The sequence below is a fragment of the Melopsittacus undulatus genome, chromosome Z, assembly GCF_012275295.1.
Source record: "Melopsittacus undulatus isolate bMelUnd1 chromosome Z, bMelUnd1.mat.Z, whole genome shotgun sequence".
Taxonomy (NCBI): Eukaryota; Metazoa; Chordata; class Aves; order Psittaciformes; family Psittaculidae; genus Melopsittacus; species Melopsittacus undulatus.
The window spans coordinates 3924760-3937516 of NC_047557.1; the positions used below are offsets into that span (position 1 = coordinate 3924760).

Sequence of the window (12757 nt, forward strand, 5' to 3'; positions counted from 1 at the left end):
TTGTTATCCTCTCCAAGTAATTTAAAGTTGTGCTTTCCTTTCCCAGTGAAGGGGTGAACTTTAAAATAACAGCTCCCAGGATGGGGATGAGCTTGCAGCAGAACCACAGGCTTGATGGTGATTCATGAGCAGCTTGGGCTACCAGAAGTGGGATTGTTATGGGAAGTTTTGGAGCTGCTGCACTGGCATTATTGTACAGAGCATTGAATCCAGTGATACAAACCTGAAAGTAAGCTCTTGTCACCACTTCGTATCTTTCAATTCTTTCTCATCCTCCTATATGCCAACCTGTTGCTCATCACAGCCCTCTCCTGGACCTTTGTCTGCATGACCAAGACTCCAGGTGGACTTGTGTCATCCTGTATTGTAGCACATTAGCAATTGGGTTGAGACTTGCCTGTGGATGGCCAGTGACTGTAGTAGCAACTTCAGCTCAGGAGAGATGAGTAGTGGGGTCTTAAGGGAACTTCTTCATGTAACACAGAGGTGAAAACTGTTTGGAAATAGTTTTCTCTGGCTTTTTTTTTTTTAAATGACAGTTTGGTTTATTTGAACATTTTCATGGCATATTTTTATTACAGAGCATTGAGATTCTGCTTGTGTGTGCACATTGGCACTAGGAGCTGTAGTGGTGCTGCAGTACAGACCACCCTTTGCAAGCCTAGTATTCAGCACTGCTGTCTACCAGCTTTTGGAAAACCTCTTCTCCTTTTTGCTTGGACTCTTCTTGGAAGTTAGGATTTTTTTTAAACTCTTAAATAAGCTCTTCTGGAAGTTAGGGAATAATAATAATTTAAAAAAACAACAACAAAAAAAAAAACAACCAAAAAACCAACCAACCAAAAAAAAAAAACCCAAACAAAAAATCCAAACTCCAAAATCCAAACAAGAACCCAAACAAGCAGAAATTCAAGTAGTGTTTTTTTCACAGCTGGTATTCAAAACATGAAAATTCACTTGCTGGTTCTAGGAAGCTGCATGTGGTTTGACAAGTAGACTGGTGAAAAACTGCTTTTTGAATTAATGTTTGCAAAACACCAAAACAAAAGATGTGAGAAAAATAATAGACTATTACATGCTTGCTCAACGCTATCTGATACAGGCTAAAAACACACAGGTTGGGTTAGAACTGACATCCTGTGTAGATCCTCTGCTGCTTTTCCAGCTTCATTCCTCTTTTGAGTTCTCTTCTTTCTGTTTTCCCTTTAAAGGCTTCCCTGGCTTTTAAGCAGCATTAGGAATGGAAGTCATGCAGCTGCAAGGCCTGTTTGACCTTCTGTGCATCATCCAACATTAGTCTTACATCCAGTGGGGAAAAGCACCCTTGTACAGAGCAGACAGGAATTGGAACCATGTGGGTGTGGATGAGGCTGCCTCGTCCTCAGCTTCATCTTGATGCTGTTCTTTGTGTTGGCAGACTCTGGTCACCACTGTGTCTGCGATCAAAGTTCTCATAGGTGGACTCTTGTGGCTGTGACCTGGCAATAGAAGTGAGTAAGGTGAAGACAGGTTTCTGGTGGTGCTAGACTTCATGAAGTGGTTTCAGCCAGTAGTTAAGGAGTGTCAGTGTCTGCAATAATGTATGATACAGATTCTCCCTGCTGCAACAGATAGCTTTCATGTGTCTGAATTGCATCTAATGTTTTACATCTTAAAGCACCCAGCATCATCTCCAACACTTTTAACATTAACTAGTACTACTGTCCTGCTGCTCAGAGCTTCAGGAGTTTGTGACAAACCTCTCTTGAGAAAGATCTTCTCATGTAGAATGTGGAGGATCTTGTTTCTTAAGCTGCTATCTATGTATCTATAGAAACACAGTCAAGGGTGCATGTGGTTTAGACACTGTGAATCAGTGGAAAACTATGCTTTTGCAAATAGTTATTAGAAGTTTAACTCTTGGATTAAACTCTACAGAGGGGAGATTGAGATGAGATCTTTGGCAGAAGTTCTTCCCTGTGAGGGTGCTGAGGCGCTGGCACAGGGTGCCCAGAGAAGCTGTGGCTGCCCCATCCTTGGCAGTGTTCAGAACCAGGTTGGATGGAGCTTGGAGCAACCTGCTGTAGTGGAAGGTGTCCCTGCCTGTGGCAGGGTTGGAACTGGATGAGCTTTAAGCTCCCTTTCAACACGAACCAGTCTGGGATTCTGTGATCACACAGGAGTAACTCAGGGTGGAAATGAGCAGCCCTAGGCAGGTGTAATACTGACCTCAGATACAGCTTCTTCAGGTTTAGTCTAAAGATTGGTTTTGGGTTTTAGTTTGTTTGTTCCCCTTCCACTTCCATCCATTTGTAGCTTGGCCACCGCTGCTGTCACTATTCAGGATCAGTGTTGTGCTGGGCAATGGGAAATGCCATAGGTACTGTGAGAGCATGGTATTAATGCCAGCCAGAGAATGGCCCTGTCACACCTGAGCTGGCTCTAAGGTGAGCTGTTTGGGATCTCTGTAACTTCCTCCACACTTCTCAGAGCTCATCAGCTTTGGGGTTGGCACCTTTTCTGCTCCATTAGAGACTGGGGTGCAGATGGAAGAGAGGGTTTCTATTGCACCATTTCCTTTCTCTTCATCATTCCTCAGCCTGGCACAGATCCTATCCCAGCCTGTTCCCCTATCCTGTCCCTCAAGTGAATAATTCTTTGTGATTTCTTACCACACTGTGGGGCTATGACCCACATAAACTGTTGCAGCATCCATATGCTATGGTCTCTCCAACCTGCTGCCCCAGTCCCTTCTCCTCCTCCCAGAAGGTGCCCAAGCCCTGGTCCCTTCCAGAAGCCACCATCTCAGCTCTGTCCTTGTCCCAGGAGCCTGCTCTCAGGCCAGAAGATGGCTGCCAAGACCAAGGACGTATTGCATTTGTCTCGTTTGCCATCTCCTCACTCCTGATGGATAGATGGGAGCAGAAAGCAAGACATTCTTACCGGGCCAGGCTGGATGGAGCTGAGGAGGGACCTGTGAAGCGAGAAGGAAGACATGGGTTAGCAATGTGGTCAGAATGAACTGGGGAGCTGGGACTGACCTAGAAGTGCTGGGGACCTGCACTGGAGGGTGGTCACAACACTCTATTGAATGGAGAGAAGATCTTTGTCAGGTGTGTGGTACTCTTCTTGGGGATGGGAACTGGGTACTGGAGTATAAGGAGCAAAGTGGTTTTGGTTGGTCTTACGGCCCCTACACTTCAAGACAAGCAGTGGCTTTTGCAGCGTGTTGATGTCAGATTGTATAGATGGGTCATGGTTATATAATACTTTGTCCAGCCTGAAATGCAGAGCCTGGGGTCCTTCCTGGTCCCCTCCTCCCTAGCATCACAGAGCAGGGGGCTGGGGACCAGCAGCCTCTGGGCTTCTTGGCAGATCCCATTCCCCAGTCCGTGAGCTGATTCTCACCTGCTACAAGCCTGGTTTCCCTGCTCATGGCCTTGGTGTGTCTGGGAGGTGGGATGTCACTAATGATGGAGAAGCAACTGGATAGTGAGGCCCAGGGGACCAAGAGGTGTGATCTGTTAAATGAGGATGCCCACCCCAGGAGATGGAAGTTTTGAGTGGGGTGCAGCAAAGGTGAATCCTGCCCATGGGCTCCAGGAGAAGAGGTGGTAATTAGTCTGCTTCAGAAAAAAACAAATATATTAAAAACCTGGCTCTGTAGGCAGCAGGTTCTCTGCTAATTGCCCATCTGTTAGCTATAACCTGACTCCTTGGGTGCAGGAAAACTCCTGCTTCCTCTGTCTTTTCAAAGGTCCCTTCTCAAAGGAGGCCTCTGGTCTGCAGGCAGTGACCAGCCAGTGAGGAGCAACCTCTTACTTGCTTTTAGACTTCTTCTTAGAGATATCCTTCTAGAGTGGAAAATCACAAAAAACCTTATAAAGTGCTCAAAACACACCCAGCCCTTCCTAGCTGATGTTACCTGTCACATTCCATTGCAGGTTACCAGTGTGATAGGTACAGCAATACGTACCTCCTCTAGAGAAAACATTGAAGATAACTATCACCAGCAAAATTAGCACTTTAATTCCCAGAGGCACAAAGATCAGGATGAGGAGGAAGGAGCTGCTGGATGATCTGAACCGATAGAAGTACACGGCCCCCTCTGCTCTCCCGTGGCTGTTGACAGCAATGCAGGTGTATTTCCCATCGTGGGTCAGGTACTGGAGCTCCCGGGTGACACGGTGGCTGGTGCTGGTGATGGAGCTGAGGTTGCTATAGGGTGGTCCTGTCCAGGTCAGGACAGGTACTGGCTCCCCCTCGGCAGTGCAGCGTGCTTGGAACGTGTGATCCCCATTGGAACTGACGGTAATGTTAATGATCCTGGGGGCAGCTGCAGAAATCAGGAGAGGGAAAGTGTGTCAGGGGTCTAAAATCAAATAACCTGGAACGAGGCCCCATTCAACCTGGCCTTGAACACTGCCAGCAATGGGGCAGCCACAGCTTCTCTGGGCACCCTGTGCCAGCGCCTCAGCACCCTCACAGGGAAGAGCTTCTGCCTAAGACCTCATCTCATTCTCCCCTCTGGCAAGTTAAAAGCCATTCCTCCTTGCCCTGTCCCTACAGGCCCTTGTCCAAAGCCCCTCTCCAGGTTTCTTGTAGCCCCTTTAGGCACTGGGAGCTGCTCTAAGGTCTCCCCTTAAGCAGCCTTCTCTTCTCCAAGCTGAACCAACCCAGCTCTTTCAGCCTGACTCCAGAGCAGAGCTGCTCCAGCCCTTGCAGCATCTCCATGGCCTCCTCTGGACTTGTTCCAGCAGCTCCACATCCCTCTTGTGCTGTTGCCCCAGAACTGGGGTCTTCCCAGAGTGCAGTGGAGGGGGAGAATCCCCTCCCACAACCTACTGCTCACGCTCTGTACGTGCACCCCAGCACAAGTGGTGGTTCTGGGCTCAAGCACACACTGAAGTCAGGTCATGCTGGCTGTGACATGAACTCCTGTACAGCTGGTGACCCTTTTGGACTGGATGTGCCTGCACATTGTCCAGGACTAGGCAACCATGGTGCTCTCCTGCAAGTGTCATGGCTGTTCCTTTGGTCTCTGACCTCCAGAGCACAAGTGGATCCATTTGTGTGAGCCCTTTAGTGCGTGAGACTTGCCAGATTTGGCAAATTATTGTCAGGGAACATTTACACTTCTGATAACAAGCTATTCTTCATGTTCTTCTCCAACCTTGTAGTGACACCTACCAGCGTAGGTTGCTGATTGCTTTGGGCAGCACACCAATACCAAAATAGGGCCACTTACTTTGTATCCTGTATTTGCAGCATATAGGATTGAACAGTGGTAAATATTATTTGGGAGATGAGAACTGTTAAGAGGTCCACCACTGAACATGTTATCTTTGGTCTAGTCTGCTAAGGAAGTTCAGAACATAGGACCAAGCTTATCTTAACCATCTCCTCTTGTGTCTGTTGACCTAAAGGCCGTCTGAAAACTGAAGGGAGTTAAACGACTGTCCTCATGGAGAAAAAGGATGAGTTCAATGTTGATCTAGTTTTTGTTAGGCTAGAAAACAAATATATAGCTCACAATCACCTATAGCATGTCTTTCTCCTTCTCTGTGTGATACAGGAGGAGTTTGAGGGTGGAGGACTGATCCATAGGAAAGCTAGCTGTGTCATTTGTCTCATTTTTTGGTATTTATATTAACCTTTTAAGCATTATTTAATCCTTGTATTCACACTGTCAGCATCCATTCCAAAGCAGGGTGCAGCCTGGGTACTATCTCTGTGTATGTTAACCAGTTCCTATGGTGGTAAAATCCAGCAGCCCCTGAGAGACCAGTCCTGCAGCCATCCTACCCTGCTGTGCTGTGTATGCAGGTGTTCAGGAGCTGCTCCAAGTAAAGGAGAGCCGTGGTCACACTGTGTGCGTGTGCCTTGGAGCTGCTCCAATGATGGAAAGTGCCAACCTCATAGAGCTTCCCTGGCAATAACCACACTCACCCTCGGGTCCCATCTGAACCTCACAGTGCACAGCAGACCTGAGACAGTTGCATTTCATATGTAAAGTCATCCAACACACGGCACTTTTGCACTTGTGGGTGAAGTCTGAGTATGCTCCTGAGCCCACCTGGGTTTCCCACTGATCCTCTGATCTAATGTGTACTCTGGGAGATGGGAATAGTGTTTGACATTTGCTGATCTGAGCTGGTTTTCAGGCTGTTTGTACTTACTGTTTGCTGCTTCAGGGGAGTATGAACCTGTGGCAACCCAGATACCAGGTGACTTGTCGTTCCAATCCCCTGTTATCATCCAGGGCTTAATGTGTTTGCATTTGCTAACATGCACCAAGCACTCAGGCTCTCCTGTGTAGATTCTGATGAAGAGGATGCCTTTAACCCCTTCCCATGGGCTGCTGAGCCCAGTTTGCCTCTCTGTTGCCTATACAGGTCCTGTGCTGCATGGACAAAACAGGATCATAGAAGCCTATGGTTTGTGTTGGAAGGGATCTTAAAACTCAGCCAGTTCTAACCCGCTGCCACAAGCAGGGGCACCTTCCACTACAGCAGATTGCTCTAAGCCCCTGTGTCCAACCTGGCCTTGAACACTACTAGGGATGGGGCAGCCACAGCTTCTCTGGACACCCTGTGTCAGCACCTGAGCACCCTCACAGGGAAGAACTCCTACCTAGAGCTCATCTCAACTGCCCCACTGGCAGGTTAAAGCTATTCCCCCTTGCCCTGTCCTTACAGGCCTTGTCCAAGGCCCCCTACCAGCTCTCTTGTTGGTCTCTTTAGCTACTAGACTTGTCTGGCTCCTATGTCAGGACCAGACCCTGGCTATTTCCTTACCACTTTTGTTCCTATTTCCTTCCCTGTTTTGCACTCATTGTCTCATACTGGAAGACTACAGAAGGCAGTGAATATTCCCTGCTCAAATGTTATAAACTATCCACAGAGATGGCAAACCCAACCCTTTGGAAGACTGTCTCATCAGTTTCCACATATTGTGCCTCTCACTTCCCTATGTGGAGGCTTTGCCACCTTTGTCTCTCCTGCCTGCTTACCGATCAAATGCAGCTTTATCCCATTCCTGCTTTCATACTTGTCATGGATATCCCCAGACAGCTCCACCCTGCAGAAGTATCTCTCACTGTCGCTCCAGGTCAGGTTGTCAATCCTGATGGAAAGGTCTTTATGCCAGGGGTTGCCAAGAAGTTTGTATTTGTTTTTGTAGCTGATGGCAGTCTTGCAGAGCTCACTGGTGCTCTGACTAATGCACTTGAACACAACTGTGCCATTGTAAGGTTCTTTGATCCTCCAAATGGCAGTGAGAGTCCTGTCAAACGTTTTGTAGGGGTGTGTGAAGGTGCAAGGCAGGATAACCATCTTCCCAAGCTCACCAGTGACATCAGATGGGACGTGAACAGACCAGCCACTGGACTGCAGGCCTGGAAGCAAAAAGAGATGATCAAGACTGATTTATCTGGAGTGTTTAAGAGGGAAATTGGCTAACCTTCCTGCATTGCTTGTTGTTGTTCAGACAATGATGCTGTGTTCCTGTGGAGGGCCCTGTGCTGCTTGGTGTTCTTTCTGAGGAGCTGCATTTGATTGCACAGCCCAGTTACTGTGGACCTGGTGCTATACAGGGTTGAAAGTGATGTAATTCCTAAGCAGGCCTCTTCTTCATAAAGTGAGCACCTTATACCTTAACCTGCATAACAGTCCTTTACAATTAACAGACATAAAAAAGCGTTCGACACTGTCCCACATGACATCCTTCTCTCTAAATTGGAGGGACATCAATTTGACAGATGGACCACTTAAACACTCAGTGGATAAAGAACTGGCTGGATGGCCACACACAAGGAGTTGTGGTCAATGGTTCAATGTCCGGCTGGTGACCCAGGGAATTACAGCCCAGTCAGTCTCACCTCTGTGCCTGGCAAAATCTTGGAGCAAATTCTCCTGGAAGGCATGCTAGGGCACATGAAAAACAACAAGGTGCTTGGTGACAGTCAGCATGGTTTCACTAAGTGGAAATCCTGCCTGACCAATTTGGTGGCCTTTTATGATGGGGCTATGGAACTGATGGACAGGGGTAGAGCAGCTGATGTCATCTACCAGGACTTGCGCAAAGCATTCAACACTGTCCCACATGACATCCTTGTCTCTAAATTGGAGAGACATCAATTTGCTAGGTGTAACACTCTGTGGATAAAGAACTGACTGGATGGTCGCACTCAAAGAGTTGTGGTCAACGGCTCAGTGTCCAGCTGGAAACCAGTAACGAGTGGTGTCCCTCAGGGATTGTTGTTCGGACCAGTCTTGTTTAACATCTTTGTTGCTGACATGGACAGCGGGATTGAGTGTGCCCTCAGCAAGCTTGCCGATGACACCAAGCTGTGTGATTCTGTTGATAAGCTGGAGGGAAGGAATGCCATTCAGAGGGACCTTGACACACTTGTGAGGTGGGCTGATGCCAACCTCATGAAGTTTAACCATGACAAGTGCAAGGTCCTACACCTGGGTCGGAGCAATCCCAGGCACAGCTACAGGTTGGGCAGAGAAGAGATTCAGAGCAGCCCTGTGGAGAAGGACTTGGGGGTGTTGGTTGACAAGAAAACGAACATGAGGCAGCAGTGTGCACTTACAGCCCAGAAAGCAACCGTATCCTGGACTGCATCAAAAGAAGCATGACCAGCAGGTCAAAGGAGGTGATTGTGCCCCTCTATTCTGCTCTTGTGAGACCTCACTTGGAGTATTGTGTGCAGTTCTGCTGTCCTCAACATAAGAAGGACATGGAACTGTTGGAACAAGTCCATAGGAGGGCCACAAGGATGATCAGGGGACTGGAGCACCTCCCGTATGAAGACAGGCTGAGAAAGTTGGGGCTGTTCATCCTGGAGAAGAGAAGGCTGCATGGAGACCTCATAGCAGCCTTATAGTATCTGAAGGGGGCCTGTAGGAATGCTGGTGAGGGACCCTTCATTAAGGACTGTAGTGGCAGTAAAGAGGGTAATGGGTTAATATCTTAAACAGGGAAAGTTTAGATTGGATATAAACAAGAAGTTCTTTTAGGGTGGTGAGGCACTGGAATGGGTTGCCCTGGGAGGTTGTGAATGCTCCATCCCTGGCAGTGTTCAAGGCCAGGTTGTATGAAGCCTTGGGTGATATGTTTTAGTGTGAGGTGTCCCTGGCCATGACAGGGGTGTTGGAACTAGATGATCTTGAGGTCCTTTCCAACCCTAACTATTCTATGATTCTATGATTTGTTAATCAGTTAGTGGTTGCATTACCCCTGAGGAGGGTGTTAACAGCTGATACACCTAATGATCAGTGTTGCTGTCATCACAGTAGCATCTAACTGTAAGCTGTGGCGGCATCTGAATAAAGACTTGAAGATATTCATCTTAGGAAGGCTGGTGAGAGCAGGCAAGTTCCCTGTATTAGCTCTTTTTATAGGAAGGAGGATGTCCTTGAGAATATAGAAAGCATCTACCTCTCAGCAGAGCAGGTTGTCACTGTGTGAATTCTTCCCGGTATTTTCCCAGTCAGGCCTCATGATGAGGGAAAAACTGAGTTTTCTATCTTATGTCACATACAGGATTTTTGCTTTCTTGACCAAACAGTCTCAGTAAATCCTAGTGCAGTCTGAGGAGCTGAACCCCACTGCCATCAGGCCTAGTCTGATCACTTTTATCCAGTGATGAAAACAGCCTTCAACTGAATTGATACTCCCCACCTTTGAACTATATAGTGAAAACTCATGTCTCACCCATTTCCTTTCCCCAGGAACCAGGCATCAACAAACAGCATCTGTAGGCAGTGTTTGCTATATAGTTACATGTATCTACCCACTGTCTAGCTAACTGCAGGCTGTAACAGCAGACTGTGTCTTTAGGAATGTCTGTGGCTATGTTCCTCTCTTATAAAACCCACTTAACGGCTTTGTTAAGTCAGGAGCTTTCCCGTCAATAGCCAAGAGTAACTTCAGAATCTGTAAAGGTGACCTGCAAATAATTGCCACCTACTGCTGGTCCAGCTGGGTTCACTGTGGACTCTGGGCTTTCAACTGTCAGGTTCCTTTTGTAAATTCCAAGATAAGATTTGTTGCGTGTTCTTATATCTGTTCTCCATGATATTTGACAAATACTTCACTGGCAGTGCAACCTGTATCAATCTATTGTCTTCTGCACAATGGACAAAGGCCAGTGCGGGATCAGTTCTCTGCTCTTATTTATCTGGAACCAGCGCCAAGCTAGTACTTTGATTCCTGAGATCTGGAATCAGGCTGCCTTGCCATTCGTTATAGCCTAGGAGCCTTTTTGCAGCCTAAATAATCGAATATACAAGGCTACGTGGCTCCAAGAAGCTCATGGAGCATAAGGACCTGGCAGTGAAAGAAGAAAATGCTCTTGGCTTTCTAGTTTATTCCATTGTTATTTTGGTTATTTTACAGCATGTCACTTCGACCCTTACTTTTGGAGAACTGCAGATCATGTGCTTTTGAGTACATAGTACCATACAATGGTGAGGGTTAGAAGGCAACCTAAAACATTATTTCCTTTTCTCTGCCACCTTTTTGGATTGCATTTTTAAAAATACATTAACCAGAAAATGTTCTCTTTTAGCACATGAACATCCCCACCTTCCACAAGAGAAATAATGTTAAAAATCAGTACTTCTAATGTTAGCAGTTCCACCCATTTCTATGGAATGTCCACAGTTTCCCTAATGAATGGAGAGTTTTTTCAGCATCATCTGTATGACTTAACCATAACCTTAAAGGTTAGTAAGTCTTCCATGGCTTCCTCCTGCTAATATCCAGACTCCATACATTCCTGGAATTGAAGCTCTCACAAGAAACAGGGAAGCTCATAGGCAAATAGCCTACACACCTTACACACAGGAGTTGTCAGGTCAGTGTAGCTGTTATTTGTCAGTGGAACAGCCATGAAGACAAGATCAAGAGCTGAATACCACCACAGACATTAGCCTTGCTCTAGCAAACACTTTTTGACAGTATATCTAAGCAAATTCCATTGAGTATATGTGAGTATATGGAATTAAGTATCATGTAATAAGTGCATACTTGAAGTTAAACGTAGGCTGAAGTACTCAGTGGAACTACAGCAAATTGTGTCTGTCACATAAAAACTACTAGGAACATGAAACAGCACTTCTAAGGTGGTGGTGGAAATGCTGCATCCCACTGACAATGCAGGGGAAATGTTAGATGAACTCCCTGCGCAGGTTAAAAAAGCAAAAAAAGCAAAAGAAAACCCAAACCAAAGACCTCTCTCACAATTACAGAGCCATGTATTGGAGTTTTTCAAGTATTTGCACCTGGAATATCAGGATCCTTTTAAACAATGGAAAGGATGGTGCAATTGTTGGAGAGTTGATTGCATCAGGCAATTCCCCTATCAGTTTGACTAGAGCCAGAAGAAAACCCTGCACAGACAGGGAGTCATAGCAAACTCAGGACTCACCCTTCCTGGAGATGAGAAGGAGGCACAGAAGAAACAACCCAAACTTTCTCATGATGGTTGATGTTCACCACTAAGGTGTTTCAGTAAACCAGAACTGTCCCTGCTACATCTGAGCTGCTGGTCTGGCAGTCAATAAAGCTTTTTTCCATATCTGGAAGAAGTTGTGGTTTTCTTCTCCTTGGAGGATATGAGTTGTCAATCTGAACTGGCTCTGGATTCAGATATTAATAGCTTTGTGGTCAGTCATGTGAAAAATACACCAGAGGGAATCAGCATTCCCATTTTCCAGCTAAAGGAAGGAGACTGCAGGCTGAGGCTGCAGACATCAGCTCCCTGTGTGTGATGGGGCAAGAGGATGCTGTCAGTTGCTACCAAATCACTAATCTGGAGGAAGTCCTTACAATCTGGCTAAAAGAGGTGGCGAGCAGCACCCTTGCTCTCCTGGCTTGAGGCAGTTCCTTCTGAACCTTGATCCGGCTTTAATCTTCGTGCTCACTGGTTGTTGTCATCCCCAGGTGTACAAAAACAACCAACCAAACACAACAACCTTCTTTTCAAATCATCTGAGCATTTGTGCCAAGGTTCAGTGGTGGAAGAGTGCTCTGGTATACATGATATACTCTGGTATATGGCTCATGGTATGGATCTGTCTGGACTCTCATGACAGCACAAGGGGAATGGCTTTAACCTGCCAGAGGAGAGATTGAGATGAGCTCTTAGGCAGAAGTGCCTGTGAGGGTGCTGGGGCACTGGCACAGGGTGCCCAGAGAAGCTGTGGCTGCCCCATCCCTGGCAGTGTTCAAGGCCAGGCTGGACTGGGCTTGGAGCAACCTGCTCTAGTGGGAAGTGTCTCTGCCCATGGCAGGGGTTGGAACTGGATGAGCTTTAAGCTCCCTTCCAACCCAAACCAGTCTGAGATCTGTGACCCTGATGAGTTGTGAGTAGTTCTCCTCTTGTCGTTAACCTGTGCTTGAAATAAGCTGAGCTCCAGCTTTTGCCTGAAATCCTCGTATAAATGCTCTTTCCTCCTGGGTTTAGCTTTAGCAAACTTACTGTGCAGTTCACTAACCTTCAGAACTTGGGGCCCTGGAGGGCTGGGTGCTCTCCCTTCCATGTCATCTTCCATAAAGTGATCCCATGATTTTAGGGTTAACCTGGCAGCGTATACTCCCCATTAGGTTTAACTTGAGATTTTCTGCTTTTACTTCAGACATGAGTGCGGGCCAGTGCCTGACATCTTCTTCTCATCTCTGCAGCTATGCTGCTGTAGGATCCTGCTACCTCTCTCCGGTTTGGGAACAGGGACAGCCGCAGCCTACGATTCCCGTTGTGCAGCCA

The 12757-nt window shown here is 46.9% G+C and overlaps 1 protein-coding gene across 1 annotated transcript; it reads right to left on the bottom strand.

The window, feature by feature from the left end:
* Positions 1-1387: 1387 nt before the first annotated feature.
* SIGLEC15 (sialic acid binding Ig like lectin 15) lies at positions 1388-11481 on the bottom strand. The gene is made up of 5 exons (XM_031045691.2): positions 11420-11481; positions 6992-7375; positions 3956-4315; positions 2923-2953; positions 1388-1478 (listed from the first exon to the last, which is right to left on the bottom strand). The coding sequence occupies exons 1-5, from the start codon at positions 11469-11471 to the stop codon at positions 1388-1390; spliced, it is 918 nt and encodes a 305-aa protein (XP_030901551.1). The 5' UTR covers positions 11472-11481.
* Between the last annotated feature and the right edge of the window lie 1276 nt (positions 11482-12757).

Coding starts and splice junctions, on each gene's coding strand:
- SIGLEC15 (XM_031045691.2), bottom strand. CDS start 11,471: ATGAGAAAGTTTGGGTTGTTTCTTCTGTGCCTCCTTCTCATCTCCAGG. Junction 4,316..6,991: donor GATAAAGCTGCATTTGATCG/GTAAGCAGGCAG, acceptor TGATTTCTGCAG/CTGCCCCCAGGATCATTAAC. Junction 1,479..2,922: donor GCTCCATCCAGCCTGGCCCG/GTAAGAATGTCT, acceptor TTCTATTGCCAG/GTCACAGCCACAAGAGTCCA.